Source organism: Pseudophryne corroboree, chromosome 9 (genome assembly GCF_028390025.1).
Source record: "Pseudophryne corroboree isolate aPseCor3 chromosome 9, aPseCor3.hap2, whole genome shotgun sequence".
NCBI lineage: Eukaryota > Metazoa > Chordata > Amphibia > Anura > Myobatrachidae > Pseudophryne > Pseudophryne corroboree.
Window position 1 is genome coordinate 218,746,660 of NC_086452.1, and position 19,823 is coordinate 218,766,482.

Sequence of the window (19,823 nt, forward strand, 5' to 3'; positions counted from 1 at the left end):
CAATAAAGCGACATTTGCATTCAGTGTACTCAACATAGTCACCCAATCAGCAGTCGGCTGTACCGACAGAGCCATTTCCAACTCCTTTCCTGCGCCCCCAGTAACTTCCTCCGGGGAGGAACACTCAGCCTCAGACATGCCGACACAAAGTACCGACACACCCACACTCACACTGGCCAAAACATGGGGACAGAACCACAGGGAAGCCTGGAGAGAGAAACACAGAGGGAGTATGCCAGCTCACCCCCCAGCGCCCATATACCTCAAAGTGATAATATATGTCTGTAGCGCTGCCTTAATAACAAAAAAGCACCAAATTACCTGTGCCCCCCCCCCCCGTTTTGCTCCCTTTTACTTGTGAGGAGCTTGGAGGTCCGGGCCAGCGTCTCTGCAGCCGCTATGGAGAGAAGAAAATGGCGCTGGTGAGCTGTGCGGCTAAGCCCCCCCCCCCCCCTTCCCGGCGCGCAGTAGTCCCGCTAAAATTTCACATTTTTATACTGGCGGGGGTATTATATACGGTGCCCGTGCATCGAATATGCATTTAGTCAGTGTATATGACCCCAGTAACTGCTGACAAGGGCGCTTTCCCCCAGCGCCCTGCACCCTGTGAGTGCCGTTGGTGAAGTGTGTGGGAGCATTGAGCGCAGCGCTACCGCTGCGCTGTACCTCCGTTACTGAAGTCTTCTGCCGTCTGATGTCTTCTGTTCTTCTCATACTCACTCGGCTTCTTTCTTCTGGCTTCTGTGAGGGGGGTGGCGGCGCGGCTCCGGGAACAAGCAGCTAGGCGAACCAAGTGATCGAACCCTCTGGAGCTTTTGGTGTGCAGTAGCCTAAGAAGCAGAGCCCTTAACTAAGAAGAAGTAGGTCTGACTTTTCTCCCCTCAGTCCCTCGATGCAGGGAGACTGTAGCCAGCAGGTCTCCCTGAAAAGAAAAAACCTAACAAAAGTCTTTTCCAGAGAAACTCAGTAGAGCTCCCCTAGTGTGTGTCCAGTCACTCCTGGGCACAGAGTATAACTGAGGTCTGGGGGAGGTGCATAGAGGGAGAAGCCAGTTCACACCCAGTCAAAGTCTTTTTAGTGGGCCCATGTCTCCTGCGGATCCCGTCTATACCCCATGGTCCTTTTGGAGTCCCCAGCATCCTCTAGGACGTAAGAGAAATAGGGGTGCTGCTGGCCCTGTATGTTGTAAAAATTCAGAGGTGCAGTGGTTGAACGTTAAAAGAACACTACTGTATGCTGTAAAATATAGGGGTGTTGCTGTTCAAATAACATTACACTGGCCCTGTATGTTGTAAAACTTCCGGGGTGCAGTGAAAATCAATGTACACTGGCCCTGTCTTGTATACTGTAAAATTACAGAGGTGTTGTGAAAATACAGGGATGCTGGCACCGTCTGCGGTTGCGATGTCTAGGCCTGACCTTCACAACACTCCATGGGAAGAGGAGGCTCCAACCACCATTTTCATGCCCCCTGCAAGTGCTGGGAAGAGCACCGCCAGTCCAGTTGCTGATATTGAGATTGATGATGTCACTGTAGAAGTACACCAGGATGAGGAGGATGTGGATGTAGCTGGCGCTGCGGAGGAAGTGGACGATGAGGATTCTGATGGTGATGTGGTTTGTTTGAATACGGCACCAGTGGAGACAGTTGTTGTCCATGAGATGAAAAAGACCATTGTTATGCCTGGGCAAAATACCAAAAAAGCTACTTTTTTGGTGTGGAATTATTTCTCCACGAATCCGGACAACAGGTGTCAAGCCATCTGTTGCCTTTGTCAATCCATAATAAGTAGGGGTGAGGACGCTAACCACTTTGGAACATCCTCCCTTATACGTCACCTGCAGCGCATTCATCATAAGTCATTGTCAAATTCAGAAACCCTGGGTAATGCCGTAAGCAGTCCACTGACACCTAAATTATGTATTTTGCTTGTTTGAATATTTTTTCTCTGTGAGGATGAGGCTGTAAACACTGAAAAGGGGGGGGGGATCTGAGGATGAGGTTGACATCTTGCCACTGTAGAGCCAGTTTGTGCAAGAAGAGAGTAATTGCTTCTATTTGGTGGGGGCCCAAACCAACCAGTCATTTCAGCCACAGTCGTGTGGCAGACCCTGTCGCTGAAACGATTGGTTTGTTAAAGTGTGCATGTCCTGTTTATACAACATAAGGGTGGGTGGGAGGGCCCAAGGACAATTCCATCTTGCAACTCTTTTTCTTCTTTGCATCATGTGCTGTTTAGGGCCTAGTTTTTAATACTGCCATCTTGTCTGACACTGCAGTGCCACTACTAGATGGGCCAGGTGTTTGTGCCACCCACTTGGTTCGCTTAGCTTAGTCATCCAGCTACCTCGGTGCAACCTTTTGGCCTAAAATCTATATTGTGAGGTGTTCAGAATAGACTGGAAACGAGTGGAAACAAATGTTATTGAGGTTAATAATACCGCAGGATCAAAATAACCCCCAAATTCTGTGATTTTAGCTGTTTTTAAGTTTTTTTCAAAAATCCTCCAGATCCAAAACAAAAACCGAAAGGGTGGTTTTGGCAAAACCAATCCAGATCCAAAACACGAGCGGGGATCCAGATACAAAACCAAAACCCGAAAAGTGCCCGCTGCACATCTCTAGTTTAAAGGCACTGTAAAACGTCAGTACAGATACAAAGCCTGACAGTTCCTGTAGTCCACAGTGTTGCAGGCCAGCCTTAATTCCAGCAAGTATATTACAGGTGACTAAGCGTCTTTAGCTCTTATAATTTTAATTGCAACTACTTTCACCAGCAGTAATAATATATCATAGAATGCACTTGATAATGCAATTTATATGGATATTAAAAGTCAAGAAAGTTCTGTGATCATATAAAAACACTATGGTATGCTGCAGAACAAATGCTTTAAAACAGGTCACACAAATCAAAGGTAACTTCTAATATACAGTGATTTACAGTACAGGATACATTACTCCATATAATACACAAGACTGACTCATGAATACTGAGGTGAGGACATAAAAAAAATAACAGAATATAAACATATCAAAAGAAATCACTATTAATACAGATATCATATATTATCATAAATTATTTACTGTGTATTAAGAGGTGGTCTTCAGTTTGCCGGCTGTCGGGATCCCGGCGCACAGTATACCGGCGCCGGCTTACCGACACCTTTTCTCCCCCTTGGGGGTCCACGACCCCCCCTGGAGGGTGAATATATAGCGTGGCGCGCTGCTCATTTGCGCTCGCCCAGCTGTCGGTATGCCGGCGGTCAGGATTCCGGCTCCGGTATGCTGGCCGCTGGGAGCCCGGCCGCCGGCATACCCTACTACACCCTGTATTAAAATATACGTGTGACAGTAACAGCAACATCCAGAACCATTTCAGCAATCACAATGTTATCAGAAGCAGTAATGACCAAGAGAGGCAGCAGCACAAATGACCCATAAAGTTAACAACAGCAGTTGACCAATAGCGTCAGCAGTAGCCAAAATGCTTAAGTGCATCAGCTGCAGCAAAAATATTCAAAAGAGCAAGCAGTAGCAGAAAGGAACAATAGCATCAGCAGAGCTAGAAATGTCCAATAATGTCAGCAGTTCCAGAAATGAGCAATAACGCTAGCAGTACCAGAAATCCCCAATAATGCCACCAGTACAGGTTGAGTATCCCATATCCAAATATTCCGAAATACGGAATATTCCGAATTACAGACTTTTTTTGAGTGAGATAGTGAAACATTTGTTTTTTGATGGCTCAATGTACACAAACTTTGTTTAATACACAATGGTATAAAAAATATTGTATTAAATGACCTTCAGGCTATGTGTATAAGGTGTATATGAAACATAAATGAATTGTGTGTATGTACACACACTTTGTTTAATGCACAACTTTATGAAAAAATAAGAATTTACTTACCGATAATTCTATTTCTCGGAGTCCGTAGTGGATGCTGGGGTTCCTGAAAGGACCATGGGGAATAGCGGCTCCGCAGGAGACAGGGCACAAAAAGTAAAGCTTTCCGATCAGGTGGTGTGCACTGGCTCCTCCCCCTATGACCCTCCTCCAGACTCCAGTTAGGTACTGTGCCCGGACGAGCGTACACAATAAGGGAGGAATTTTGAATCCCGGGTAAGACTCATACCAGCCACACCAATCACACTGTACAACCTGTGATCTGAACCCAGTTAACAGTATGATAACAGCGGAGCCTCTGAAAAGATGGCTCACAACAACAATAACCCGATTTAGTTAGCAATAACTATGTACAAGTATTGCAGATAATCCGCACTTGGGATGGGCGCCCAGCATCCACTACGGACTCCGAGAAATAGAATTATCGGTAAGTAAATTCTTATTTTCTCTATCGTCCTTGTGGATGCTGGGGTTCCTGAAAGGACCATGGGGATTATACCAAAGCTCCCAAACGGGCGGGAGAGTGCGGATGACTCTGCAGCACCGAATGAGAGAACTCCAGGTCCTCTTTTGCCAGGGTATCAAATTTGTAGAATTTTACAAACGTTTTCTTCCCCGACCACGTAGCTGCTCGGCAAAGTTGTAATGCCGAGACCCCTCGGGCAGCCGCCCAAGATGAGCCCACCTTCCTTGTGGAATGGGCCTTAACAGATTTAGACTGTGGCAGGCCTGCCACAGAATGTGCAAGTTGAATTGTGCTACCAATCCCACGAGCAATCGACTGCTTAGAAGCAGAAGCACCCAGCATTGTTGGGTGCATACAGGATAAACAGCAAGTCAGATTTCCTGACTCCAGCCAACCTGGAAACTATATTTTCAGGGCCCTGATAACATCCAGCAACTTGGAGTCCTCCAAGTCCCTAGTAGCCGCAGGTACCACAATAAGCTGGTTCAGGTGAAACGCTGACACCACCTTAAGGAGAAACTGGGGACGAGTCCGCAGCTTTGCTCTGTCCGAATGGACAATCAGATATGGCTTTGTGAGATAAAGCCGCCAATTCTGACACTCGCCTGGCCGAGGCCAGGACCAACAGCATGGTCATTTTCCATGTGAGATATATCAAATCCACAGATTTGAGTTGTTTAAACCAATGTGATTTTTTAGGAATCCCAAAACTACGTTGAGATCGCCCAGTGCCACTGGAGACATCAAAGGGGCTGTATATGCAGTACTCCCTTAACAACTTCTGGACTTCAGGAACTGAAGCCAATTTCTTTCTGGAAGAAAATCAACAGGCCGAAATTTGAACCTTAATGGACCCAATTTGAGACCCATAGACACTCCTGTTTGCAGGAAATGTAGAAATTAACCTAGTTGAAATTCTTCCGTGGAGCCTTCCTGGACTCACACCCTGGCACATATTTTCACCTAAGTGGTGATAATGTTGTGCGGTCACCTCCTTCCTGGCTCTGACCAGGGTAGGGATGACCTCTTCCGGAATGCCTCTTTCCCTTAGGATCCGGCGTTCACCCGCCTTGGCGTCAACGCAGCTGCGGTAAGTCCCGGAACAGACACGGTTCTTGCCGAATCAAGACCCTTCTTAGTATCTCTTGAAGTTCCGGGAACCAAGTCCTTCTTGGCCAAACCGGAGCCACGAGTATAGTTCTTACTCCTCTCCTTCCTATCATTTTCAATACATTGGGTATGAAAAGCAGAGGATGGAACACATACACCGACTGGTACACCGACGGTGTTACCAGAGCGTCCCAGCTATTGCCTGAGTGTCTCTTGACCTGGCGCTTCAGGTGGGACGCCATCATAACCACCTTTGGTCTTTCCCAACGGTTTACAATCATGTGGAAACTTCCAGATTAAGTTTCCACTTTTCCGGGTGGAATTCATTTATGCTGAGGAAATCTTCCCAGTTGCCCACTCCCGGAATGAACACTGCTGACAGTGTTATCACATGATTTTCCGCCCAGCGAAGAATCCTTGCTGTCATTGCCCTCCTGCTTCTTGTGTCGCTCCGTCTGATAACGTGGGCGACCGCCATGATGATGTCCTACTGGATCAGCACCGGTTGACTTTGAAGCAGGAGTCTTCCTAGGCTCAGAGCATTGTAAATTGCCCTTAGCTCCAGTATATTCATGTGGAGAGAAGTCTCCAGACTTGACCACACTTCCTTGGAAATTTTTTCCCTGTGTGACTACTCCCGAGCCTCTCAGGCTGGTATCCGTGCTCCCCAGAACACAGTCCTGAATGCTGAGTGTGCTGCCCTCTAAAAGATGAGCACTCTGCAGCCCCCACAGAAGAGACACCCTTGTCCTTGGAGACAGGATTATCCGCTGATGCATCTGAAAATGCGATCCGGACCATTCGTCCAGCAAATCCCCTGAGATCTGCCGAATGGAATCGCTTCGTAAGAAGCCACCATTTTTCCCAGGACTCCTGTGCATTGATGCACTGATACTTGGCCTGGTTTTAGGAGGTTTCTGACTAGGTCGAATAACTCCTTGGCTTTTTCCTCCCGGAGGAACACCTTTTTCTGGACTATGCCCAGAATCATTCCTAGGAACAGCAGACGTATCGTCGGAAAACAGCTGCGATTCTTGGAATATTTAGAATCCAGTCGTGCTGTCGTAGAACTACTTTAGATAGTGCTCTTCCGACCTCCAACTGTTCTCTGGAACTTGCCCTTTTCAGGATATCGTCCAAGTAAGGGATAATTTAGATGCCTTTTTTCTTTGAAGAAACATCTTTTCGGCCATTACCTTGGTAAAAGGCCCGGGGTGCCGTGGATAATTCAAACGGCATCGTCTGAAACTGATATTGACAGTTCTGTACCACGAACCAGAGGTACCCTTGTTGAGAAGGGCAAATTTGAAACTGGAGGTAATCCTTGATGTCCAGGGACACCATATAGTCCCCTTTTTTCCGGTTCGCTATCACTGCTCTGAGTGACTCCATCTCGATTTGAACCTTTTATGTAAGTGTTCAAAGATTTCAGTTTAGACTATGTCTCACCAAGCCGTCTGGCTTCAGTACCACAATATAGTGTGGAAAAATAATACCCTTTTCCTTGTTGTAGGAGGGGTACTTTGATTATCACCTGCTGGATATACAGCTTGTGAATTGTTTCCAATGCTGCCTCCCTGTCGGAGGGAGCCGTTGGTAAAGCAGACTTCAGAAACCTGCGAGGAGAAGATGTCTCGACTCTCCAATCTGTACCCCTGGGATAATACTTGTACTATCTAGGGGTCAACCTGCGAGTGATCCCACTGCGCGCTGAGACTCTTGAGACTACCCCCCCACCTTGAGTCCGCTTGCATGGCCCCAGCGTCATGCTGAGGACTTGGCAGACGCGGTGGAGGGCTTCTTTTCCTGGGAAGGGGCTGCCTGCTGCAGTCTACTTCCCTTACCTCTATGTCTGGGCAGATATGACTGGCCTTTTGCCTGCATGCCCTCATGGGAAAGGAAGGATTGAGGCTGAAAAGACGGTGTCTTTTTCAGCTGAGATGTAACTTGGGGTAAAAAGGTTGGATTTCCCAGCTGTTGCCGTGGTCCCCAGGTCCGATGGACCGACCCCAACTAACTCCTTCCCTTTATACGGCAATACTTCCATGTGCCGTATGGGATCTGTATCACCTGACCACTGTCGTGTCCATGACATCTTCTGGGTGATATGGACAACGTACTTATCTTGATGCCAGAGAGCAAATATCCCTCTGTGCATCTCACGTACATATATATAGAATGCATCCTATTAAATGCTCTATATGAATAAAATATTTTCAGTCAGAATCCGACCAAGCCAACCCAGCACTGCATCTCCAGGCTGATGGCGATCGCTGGTCGCAGTATAACCACCGTATGTGTGTATATACTTTTTAGGATATCTTTCCAGCTTCCTATCAGCTGGCTCCTTGAGGGCGGCCGTATCTGGAGACGGTAACGCCACTTGATAAGTGTGTGAGCGCCTTATCACCCTAAGGGGTGTTTCCCAACGCGCCCTAATTTCTGGCGGGAAAGGGTATAACGCCAATATTTGCTATCGGGGTAACCCCACGCATCATCACACACTTCATTTTATTTTATCTGATTCAGGAAAAACTACAGGTAGTTTTTTCACTCCCACATAATACCCTTTTTTGTGGTACTTGTAGTATCAGAAATATGCAACACCTCCTTCATTGCCCTTAACGTGTGGCCCTAATGAGAAATACGTTTGTTTATTCACCGTCGACACTGGATTCAGTGTCCGTGTCTGTGTCGACCGACTGAGGTAAATGGGCGTTTTTAACGCCCCTGACGGTGTTTCTGAGACGCCTGGACCGGTACTAATAGTTTGTCGGCCGTCTCACGTCGTCAACCGACCTTGCAGCGTGTTGACATTCTCACGTAATTCCCTAAATAAGCCATCCATTCCGGTGTCGACTCCCTAGAGAGTGACATCACCATTACAGGCAATTTCTCCGCCTCCTCACCAACATCGTCCTCATACATGTCGACACACACGTACCGACACACAGCACACACACCGGGAATGCTCTGACAGAGGACAGGACCCACACTAGCCCTTTGGGGAGACAGAGGGAGAGTTTGCCAGCACACACCAAAACGCTATAATTATATAGGGACAACCTTATATAAGTGTTTTCCCTTATAGCATCTTTATATATATCTCAATATCGCCAAAATCAGTGCCCCCCCTCTCTGTTTTAACCCTGTTTCTGTAGTGCAGTGCAGGGGAGAGCCTGGGAGCCTTCTCTCCAGGCTTTCTGTGAGAGAAAATGGCGCTGTGTGCTGAGGAGATAGGCCCCGCCCCTTTTTCGGCGGGCTCGTCTCCCGCTATTTAGTGAATCTTGGCAGGGGTTAAATATCTCCATATAGCCTCTGGGGGCTATATGTGAGGTATTTTTCGCCAAAAAAGGTTTTCATTTGCCTCCCAGGGCGCCCCCCTCCCAGCGCCCTGCACCCTCAGTGACTGCCGTGTGAAGTGTGCTGAGAGGAAAATGGCGCACAGCTGCAGTGCTGTGCGCTACCTTTAGAAGACTGCAGGAGTCTTCAGCCGCCGATTCTGGACCTCTTCTTACTTCAGCATCTGCAAGGGGGCCGGCGGCGCGGCTCCGGTGACCATCCAGGCTGTACCTGTGATCGTCCCTCTGGAGCTGATGTCCAGTAGCCAAGAAGCCAATCCATCCTGCACGCAGGTGAGTTCACTCCTTCTCCCCTAAGTCCCTCGTTGCAGTGATCCTGTTGCCAGCAGGACTCACTGTAAAATAAAAAACCTAAGCTAAACTTTCTCTAAGCAGCTCTTTAGGAGAGCCACCTAGATTGCACCCTTCTCGTCCGGGCACAAAAATCTAACTGGAGTCTGGAGGAGGGTCATAGGGGGAGGAGCCAGTGCACACCACCTGATCGGAAAGCTTTACTTTTTGTGCCCTGTCTCCTGCGGAGCCGCTATTCCCCATGGTCCTTTCAGGAACCCCAGCATCCACAAGGACGATAGAGAAATATTGGCTAAAATTACCTTCAGGCTGTGTGTATATGGTGTATATGTAACATAAATGCATTCTGTGCTTAGATTTAGGTCCCATCGACATGATATCTCATTATGGTATGCAATTATTCCAAACTACGGAAAAATCAGATATCCAAAATACCTCTGGTCCCAAGCATTTTGGATAAGGGATACTCAACCTGTACCAGAAATGCCCAATAATGCCATCAGTACCAGAAATGCCCAATAACACCAGCAGCACAAGAAATGCCCAATAATGCCAGCAGTACCAGAAATGCCCAATAACACTAGTAGTAACAGAAATTCCCAGATGCATCAGCAGTAGCAGAAACTTTACCAACAGCACAATAGAGCCAGCAGTAGCAGAAAATATCCAAGGTAAAAGCAGTATCAAAAATGTCCAGTAATGTCAGTGGGAGAAAGTTTAAGTATACTCCTAGTAATGGTTAACTATATCAGCAGTAGTAAAGATCCCCAAAAAATGTTACCAGTAGAGGGATGCTCAATAGTGTAATCAGTAGCAGTGATTGCCAAATTGTCAGCAATAGCAGTGATGTCCAAATTGTCAGCAATAGCAGTGATGCCCAAATTGTCAGCACTAGCAGTGATGACAAAACTGGTAGAAGCTTGCAGTACACACTAAGCATCATGAGAAATTAAGGGCACATTAACTGCAGATAATTTATGGTGCAGTTACATATACTGTCTGTGACTAGTTAGGTAAGAATGATACCATATTCAGACCTCCACACAATGTATAGTAGTAGCTGCAATGCCCAATAAAGGCACTGAATTGCATACTTGACAACAGTAGCAGATATACGACTGTATACATCTATGAAGCAATACTGTGGGTACGGATCTGCACCAAAAAGATCAGTCTGAAATGTCTCTGTGCGGATGCTCACCTCTTAGTAGTCCGCAATTCTGTCTACACACACGTGGCACACTTATATTATTTGCGTATACCCCACTGCCACCCAGTTGCAGACATTTAGCTACAACTAGAACTCTGGTCGATTTCTGTTCAATTTTCCAAAGTGAAAATGACTGTTCACCTCCCCAGCCTGAGAAGCATGCGCAGGGTAAAATAATCGCAGCTGCGCCCACTTTGTGTGCAGCTCAGAATCAAGCATGCACGTACAGTACGCTCCTACTGTATCAGATATACAAGGATAATTGCGGTTAGCATGATGCCATTAAAGTCAGAATTTGGAGGTATTTACCAGGTTCAGACTAACAGGAGTGTGAGCTTCAGGTACTGGGTGATTATACAGGGTCTTTAATATATCATTTAAGTCATTTTCCTGAAAGAATAAAGAAAAGGAACAAAGTTAAAATAAACATAGAAAACATTTGTTACACATTTTGTAGAGTTTTAAACTATTCTATAACATATTCAGAGACTACAAGTAATATGGTGAGATTCTGAGCTCTGCCAGATTTTTGTTTTTCACTACTTTTACACAAAGTACCTATACTTTCTACTGTAGACTGTAAGCTCTCTGCAGGGCCCTCTCCTTATTGCCTTCTCTACATTATTATGTTATTTAACATTGTAATTATGAATTTCAGTTAAGAAATTATTTGTATCAGTTTGTGCTTTTGTAACCAATTGTCCTATTTCCTTTGTACATACTTTATAAATAAATAAAATATTATAATAATAATAATAATAATAATAATAATAAATAAAAATAAAATAATAATAATATAAAAGCATATAGTTTTTTCTTTTCATGGTATATTTTTGTATAAGTTTGCTGTATCTTTGTGCATTTTTTTCTTAAGGTTTATTTTAAAATATTGCTTAGTAGGTTAAGTACTGTAGGCTATTGCCAGAGACTACTGTATTACAACACCGTAGTACTGCATTAACATTATCAATGTTTATTTGTAAGCACTGCACAATCAAGAGTTACATACAGTATCACACAAGATAAAATAAAAAATAAAAAAGTATGGATGAAATTGTTAAATGAAGAGCAGACGTGAGACAAAGGAGAATAACAGAGCAACAGCTGTTGTGAGATCTTACGGCCTTGATGTATACATTGTGCTAACTATTACTAATTAACAAATAACTTAATTTCAGCGTACATAAAAATAACATACAAATTGTAGTCAATGTAAGTTCCATGACTCATAAAAGCGGGTATCAGCTAATACAGCTGTGCTATATGTGAGTGAGTTGATAATCTGCAAACCAAGGGGGTAATTCAGATCTGATTGCTGCTGTGCACTGCAATGCGCACACGCGTCGGACAACAACGGGCATCGCCGGTCAGCAACGGGATGGTGCAAAAAATCTGATCGCAAGGGTGTTCGCAAGGTGATTGACAGGAAGAGGCAGTTTGTGGGTGGCAACTGACCGTTTACAGGGAGTGTCCGGAAAAACGCAGGCGTGTTCAAGCGTTTTCAGGGAGGGTGTCTAACGTCAGCTCCAGCCTGTTCTCATTGCACTGGAGAAGTAAGTCCTGGGCTGCGCACAGACTGCACAAAGCGAATTTTCACAGCTCGGCATACACATGGGATCGCACACTTGCACGGCAAATTTACACTCCCCCTGGAGGCGGAAACTATCTGATTGCAGGACATCTTGAAAACAATTCACTATTTTACAGGTAGCCAGTGAAGGGAGTAGAAAATGGGTTTAATGTGGCTGGAACGGGGCTGGTTGGTTAAAAGTCTGGCAGCTGCATTTTGTACCATTTACAAGTGGTGCAATTGTTTTGCTGGGAGACCAAGGTAGAGGGCATTTCAGTAGTCTAGGCGAGATGATACAAATGCGTGTATGACTTTAGGCAGGTCTTCTGAGGGAATTGAGTGCTTGATTGTGGTGATGTTCCATAGATGAAAGAATGAGGATATGATTGTGGCTGACACCTGATGTTTAAGTGCTAGGCTACTATCCAGGACAAAACCAAGATTCTGCACATGTTCAGTGTTTTGTAGTTCTGAACCCCCCAGCATAAGTCCTGTCAGTTGGCTATGTTGCAGTCTTGTCCTGTGACCTATCATCAGGACTTATGTTTTATCAGGGTTCAGTATCAACTAACTGGCACTCATCCACTACTGGCGCTCATCTAGGCAGCCATTTAGGGTTGTTATTGGGTAATCAGTACCTGGAGCAAAGGACAGTTACTGTTGTGTATCATCTGTATAGCAGTGGTAGACCAAGCCATGACGTCTGATTATTTCACCCAGTGGTAGCTTGTATACCCCAAAAAGCATGGGAGACAGTATAGAACCCTGTGGAACACCACAACTCAATGGCACTGGTGATGAAGAGTACTGTATACTCCAGACAAAACTCTCTGTGACCTGCCAGCGAGAAATGATTTGAACCAGCTAAGGACTGTGCCATCCAGACCAAAGAAATTCTTCAGGCGCTCAATTGGAATCCGATTATCCACGGTGTCAAATGCAGCAGAGAGATCCAGAAGGATTAAGATTTAACAGTCACCTCTGTCTCTTACCATAAGTAGATCATTAAGCACATATACCAGGGCTGTTTCGGTGCTATGTCTTCCCCTGAACCCTGACTGGAATGGATTATAAATGTTATAGGTTGACAGGCGGGTTTCTAGTTGAGTTGCAACCACTTTCTCAATAACCTTTCCTAGAAAAGGTAGGTTAAATACTTGCCTGTAGTTGGTCATGCAGTCAGGGTCTAAATTAGATTTTTGAAGAAGTGGTCTGAGTATTGCTTCCATTAGTGGTTCAGGAAAAATGCCTGTCTGCAAAGAGCACTGAACTGTTATTGCACATACAGGGCTGATTATTTCTATACACCCAAATAGAAGCTTGGTTGAGTCAAGGTCCAGATAACAGGTGGAGGGACGCAACATTCGGGTAATTTCAGCAATGTTTTGTACCTTTACTTGGTCAAAGCTGTTCCATGAAGACAGGTGGCTTACATTGGCAGGCTTGGTAGATTGGTAGAGAGCAAAGTGTCAGGAAGGCTTGCCTTATACAGTATCTCACCACAAAATATATGCATAACTGGATGATAATGCAGATATTGGCAATGTTTGTTCATGACAGCATTATCACTCAATAGCAACTAGAGGAATGAATAGGACAGGGTAAGCAATAACAAATACCATGAATAATTATTATCTTTTATATGTTAGGCGTCACAAGGTGTATGCAGCACCTTACAAAAGGTAACATAAAAACCAATAAAGAATACAGAATAAATGCAATACACCACAGTGCAGTACAAGTAAAAATTCAAGTACTGTAATAAAACTACAGACAAGGAGTAATGGGCCCTAAACACAGACCGACTGGCCGCTGAGGTGCCTGATGGCCGACACGGCGGCGGCGGGTGAAAGGGGAGTGAAGTTTCTTCCCTCCCCCCGTCACCCGGCCCCATATCCCTGCATGCTAATATGGACGAGGAAGAAACTTCACTCACCCCCGTCACCCGGCCCCATAGCCCTGCATGCTAATATGGACGAGGAAGAAACTTCACTCACCCCCGTCACCCGGCCCCATAGCCCTGCATGCTAATATGGACGAGGAAGAAACTTCACTCACCCCTGTCACCCGGCCCCATAGCCCTGCATGCTAATATGGACGAGGAAGAAACTTCACTCACCCCTGTCACCCGGCCCCATAGCCCTGCATGCTAATATGGACGAGGAAGAAACTTCACTCACCCCCGTCACCCGGCCCCATAGCCCTGCATGCTAATATGGACGAGGACGAAACTTCACTCACCCCCGTCACCCGGCCCCATAGCCCTGCATGCTAATATGGACGAAATTGTCCATATTGGCATGCATGCATAAACGAGACGGCACAAACGATGAACGAGCGCAGGGCCGCGCATCGTTCATCGTTGGTGCATACACACTGAAAGATATGAACGATATCTCGTTCATTAATGAACGAGATCGTTCATATCTTTCAGTGTTATCAGCCAGTGTGTAGGGCCTATAACCAGTACAGAGGAAAGTGTAGGGCAACTCGCTGTAGCTGGAGACAATATGAAGTGATGAGTTGCAGGGGCAGTCAAAACAGCTCTTAAAGATCTCGTACACATTGTATGGGCAAGCAGACAGTGTCTGTGACACTGAAAGGGAGACAAAAGACCTTATTCAGAGTTGTTAGCAAACTAAAAAAGTACACTAATGGGCAAAACCTTGTTGCACTGCAGGTGGGGCAGATGTAACATGTGCAGAGAGATTTTGATTTGGATTGGTTATATTGTTTCTGTACATAGTAAATACTGGCTGCTTTATTTTTACACTGCAATTTAGATTACAGTTTCAACACACCACACCCAAATCTAACTCTTTCTGCACATGGTAAATCTGCCCCACCTTTAGTGCAACATGGTTTTGCCCATTATTGTGCTTTTTTAGTTTGCTAACAAACCTGAATTCAATAGTCACTGAGGCATTTCTTCTCAAAGGGTGTTTTGAGGTATGCCACAGTATTCATAGTAACATAGTTAACCACTTAACTGGCAAATTTATTCCCCCAAAAACCGCTCAGAAATTGTCGTGTTTCTTTTTTAATGAGTGAATTAGGTGAACAACATTATTTTAACCTTATCCAAAATGATTTTAGTTTAAAAAAAGAAAAGAAAAATAAGAATTTACTTACCGATAATTCTATTTCTCGTAGTCCGTAGTGGATGCTGGGGACTCCGTCAGGACCATGGGGAATAGCGGGCTCCGCAGGAGACAGGGCACATCTAAAAAGCTTTTTAGGTCACATGGTGTGTACTGGCTCCTCCCCCTGTGACCCTCCTCCAAGCCTCAGTTAGGTACTGTGCCCGGACGAGCGTACACAATAAGGAAGGATCTTGAATCCCGGGTAAGACTCATACCAGCCACACCAATCACACCGTACAACTTGTGATCTGAACCCAGTTAACAGTATGATAACAAAACGAAGTAGCCTCTGAAAAAATGGCTCACAACAATAGTAATAACCCGATTTTTGTAACAATAACTATGTACAAGCATTGCAGACAATCCGCACTTGGGATGGGCGCCCAGCATCCACTACGGACTACGAGAAATAGAATTATCGGTAAGTAAATTCTTATTTTCTCTAACGTCCTAGTGGATGCTGGGGACTCCGTCAGGACCATGGGGATTATACCAAAGCTCCCAAACGGGCGGGAGAGTGCGGATGACTCTGCAGCACCGAATGAGAGAACTCCAGGTCCTCTTTAGCCAGAGTATCAAATTTGTAAAATTTTACAAACGTGTTCTCCCCTGACCACGTAGCTGCTCGGCAAAGTTATAATGCCGAGACTCCTCGGGCAGCCGCCCAGGATGAGGCCACCTTCCTTGTGGAATGGGCATCTACATATTTCGGCTGTGGCAGGCCTGCCACAGAATGTGCAAGCTGAATTGTACTACAAATCTAGCGTGCAATAGACTGCTTAGAAGCAGGAGCACCCAGCTTGTTGGGTGCATACAATATAAACAGCAAGTCAGACTTTCTGACTCCAGCCGTCCTAACTATATATATATATATATATATATATATATATATTTTTAGGGCCCTGACAACGTCTAGTAACTTGGAGTCCTCCAAGTCCCCAGTAGCCGCAGGCACCACAATAGGTTGTTTCAGGTGACAACGCTGACACCCCTTTAGGAAGAAACTGGAGACGAGTCCCAGTTCTGCCCTGTTCTAATGGAAAATTCTAATATGGGCTTTTGTAAAACAAAACCGCCCATTCTTTTTGACAATCGCCTGGCCGAGGCCAGGACTAACAACATGGTCACTTTCCATGTGAGATATTGGTCAACAGCATGGTCACTTTCCATGTGAGATATTTCAAATCCACAGATTTGAGCGGTTCAAACCAATATGATTTTAAGGAATCCCAACACTATGTTGAGATCTCACGGTGCCCCTAGAGGCACAAAAGAACTGTATATGGAATACACCCTTTACAATCTGGACTTCAGGAACTGAAGTCAATTTTTTCTGGAAGAAAATCTACAGGGCCGAAATTTAAATCTTAATGAACCCCAATTTGAGGCTCAAAACACTCCTGTTTTCAGGAAGTGCAGAATCGACCTAGTTGAATTTCCTTCGTGGAGCCTTCCTGGCCTTACCCACGCAACTTATTTTCACCACATGTGGTGATGACGTTGTGCGGTCACCTCCTTCCTGGCTTTGACCAAGGTAGGTATGACCTCTTATGGAATGCCTTTTTCCCTTCAGAATCCGGTATTCAACCGCCATGCCGTCAAACGCAGCCGCGGTAATTCTTGGAAAAGACATGGTACTTGCTGAAGCAAGTCCCTTCTTAGCTCCCCAGGCCCTTAGTCCTCTGTGAGCATCTCTTGAAGCTCCGGGTACCAAGTCCCTCTTGGCCCATCCGGAGCCACTAGTATAGTTCATACTCCTCTATGTCTTATAATTCTCAATACCTTGGTTATGAGAAACAGAGGAGGGAACCCATACACTGACTGGTACACCCACGGTGTTACCAGAACATCCACAGCTATCGCCTGAAGGTCTCATGACCTGGCGGAATACCTGTCCCGTTTTTCGGGCGGGACGCTATCATGTCCACCTTTGGTCTTTGCCAACGATCCACAATCATGCTGAAAAACTTCCCTATGAAGTTTCCACTCTCCCGGGTGGAGGTCATGCCTGCTGAGGAAGTCTGCTTCCCAGTCGTCCACTCCCGGAAAGAACACTGCTGACAGTGCTATCACATGATTTTCCGCCTAGCGAAAAATCCTTGCAGTTTTGTCACTGCCCTCCCGCTTCTTGTGCCGCCCTTTCTGTTTACGTGGGCGACTGCCGTGATGTTATCCCACTGGATCAATACCGGCTGACCTTGAAGCAGAGGTCTTGCTAAGTTTAGAGCTTTATAAATTTGCTCTAAGCTTATTTATGCAGAGAGAATTCTCCAGACTTAATCACACTTCCCTGGAAATTTTTTCCCTGTGTGACTGTTCTCCAGCCTCTCAGGCTGGCCTCCGTGGTCACCGGCATCCAATCCTGAATGCCAAATCTGCGGCCCTCTAGAAGATGAGCACTCTGTAATCACCACAGGAGAGACACCCTTGTCCTTGGATATAGGGTTATCCGCTGATGCATCTGAGGATGCGATCCGGACCATTTGTCCAGCAGATCCCACCGAAGAGTTCTTGCGGGAAATCTGCCGAATGGAATTGCTTCGTAATAAGCCACCATTTTTACCAGGACTCTTGTGCAATGATGCACTGACACTTTTCCTGGTTTTAGGAGGATCCCGATTAGCTCGGATAACTCCCTGGCTTTCTCCACTGGGAGAAACACGTTTTTCTGGACTGTGTCCAGAATCATCCCTATGAACAGTAGACGTGTCATCGGAAAAAGCTGCGATTTTGGAATATTTAGAATCCACTCGTGCTGACGTAGAACTACTTAAGATAGTGCTACTCCGACCTCCAACTGTTCTCTGGACCTTGCCCTTATCAGGAAAGCGTCCATGTTTCCTTTTAAGAAAAATCATCATTCCGGCCATTACCTTGGTAAAGACCCGGGGCGCCGTGGACAACCCAAACGGCAGCGTCTGAACTGATAGTGACAGTTCTGTACCAGGAACCTGAAGTACCCTTGGAGAGAAGGGCAAATTTGGACCTGTAGGTAAGCGTCCCTGATATCCAGTGACACCATATCGTCCCCTTCTTCCTGGTTCGCTATCACTGCTCTGAGTGACTCCATCTTGATTTGAACGCTTGTATGTAAGTGTTCAAATATTTCAGATCTCACCGAGCCGGTTGGCTTCAGTACCACAATATAGTGTGGAATACTACCCCCTTCCATGTTGTAAGAGGGGTACTTTGATTATCACCTGCTGGGAATACAGCCTGTGAATTGTGTGAGGGGGAGATGTCTCGAATTTCCAATGTACACCTGGGATACTACATGTAGGATCCCGGAGTTCCCTTGCGAGTGAGCCCCCTGCGTACTGAAACTCTTGAGATGACCCCCTACCGCACCTGAGTCCGCTTGTACGGCCCCAGCGTTATGCTGCGGACTTGGCAGAAGCTGTGAGGGGCTTCTATTCCTGGGAATGGGCTGCTTGCTGCAGTCTTCTTCCCTTTCCTCTACCCCTGGGCAGATATGACTGGCCTTTGCCCGCCTGCCCCTATGGGGACGAAAGGACTGAGACTGAAAAGACTGTGTCCTTTTTTGCCGATATGTGATTCGGGGTAACAAAAAGTGGATTTTTCAGCTGTTGCCATGGCCACCAGGTCCGATGGACCGCCCCTTTATACGGCAATACTTCCACATGCCGTCTGGAATCTGCCTCACCTGACCACTGTCGTGTCTTCGTCTGGCAGATATGTAAATCACATTTACTCTTGATGCCAGAATGCAAATATCCCTCTGCGCATCACGCATATATAGAAATGCATCCTTAAAATGCTCTATAGTCAATAAAATCTTGTCCCTGTCAAGGGTATCAAAATTTTCAGTCAGGAAATCCGACCAAGCCCCCTCAGCGCTGCACATCCAGGCTGAGGCGATTGCTGGTCGTAGTATAACACCAGTATGTGTGTATATACTGTCATGATATTTTTCAGCTTCCTATCAGCTGGCTTCTTGAGGGCGGCCGTATCTAGAGACGGTAACGCCATGTTTTTATAAGCGTGTGAGCGCCTTATCCACCCTAAGGTGTGTTTCCCAACTCGCCCTTACTTCTGGCGGGAAAGGGTATACCGCCCATAACTTTCTATCGGAGGAACCCCACGTATCATCACACACTTCATTTAATTTATCTGATTCAGGCAAAACTACAAGTAGTTTATTCACACCCTACAAAATACCCTTATTTGTGGTACTTGTAGTATCAGAAATATGTAACAGCTCCTTCATTGCCCTTAACATGTAACTCGTGGCCCTAAAGGAAAATTACGTATGTTTCTTCACCGTCGACACTGGGGTCAGTGTCCATGTCTGTGTCTGTCGACCGACTGAGGTAAATGGGCGTTTTTACAAGCCCCTGACGGTGTCTGAGACGCCTGGACCGGTACTAATTTGTCCGCCGGCCATCTCATGTCGTCAACCGTCTTGCAGCGTGTTGACATTATCACGTAATTCCATAAGTAGACCATCCATTCCGGTGTCGACTCCCTAGAGAGTGACATCAACATTACAGGCAATTTGCTCCGCCTCCTCACCAACATTTTCCTCATACATGTCGACACACACGTACCGACATACAGCACACACACAGGGAATGCTCTGATAGAGGACAGGACCCACTAGCCCTTTGGGGAGACAGAGGAAGAGTTTGCCAGCACACACCAAAAGCGCTATAATGTATATAACAACCCTAGAAGGTGTTGTTTCTATATATGCGCTCTTAATATATCATTATATCGCCAATTTATGCCCCCCCTCTCTTTTA

At 45.9% G+C, this 19,823-nt stretch overlaps 1 protein-coding gene across 2 annotated transcripts in view; it reads right to left on the bottom strand.

Annotated features, from left to right (window-relative positions):
- The window catches only part of DENND1B (DENN domain containing 1B), a 505,665-nt gene that overhangs the window by 222,912 nt on the left and 262,930 nt on the right, over positions 1–19,823 (bottom strand). For both annotated transcript variants that reach the window (XM_063940123.1, XM_063940124.1), the window contains one exon: positions 10,657–10,737. In XM_063940123.1, coding sequence (XP_063796193.1) covers positions 10,657–10,737 — 81 coding nt within the window. The remainder of the gene's footprint in view (positions 1–10,656; positions 10,738–19,823) is intronic.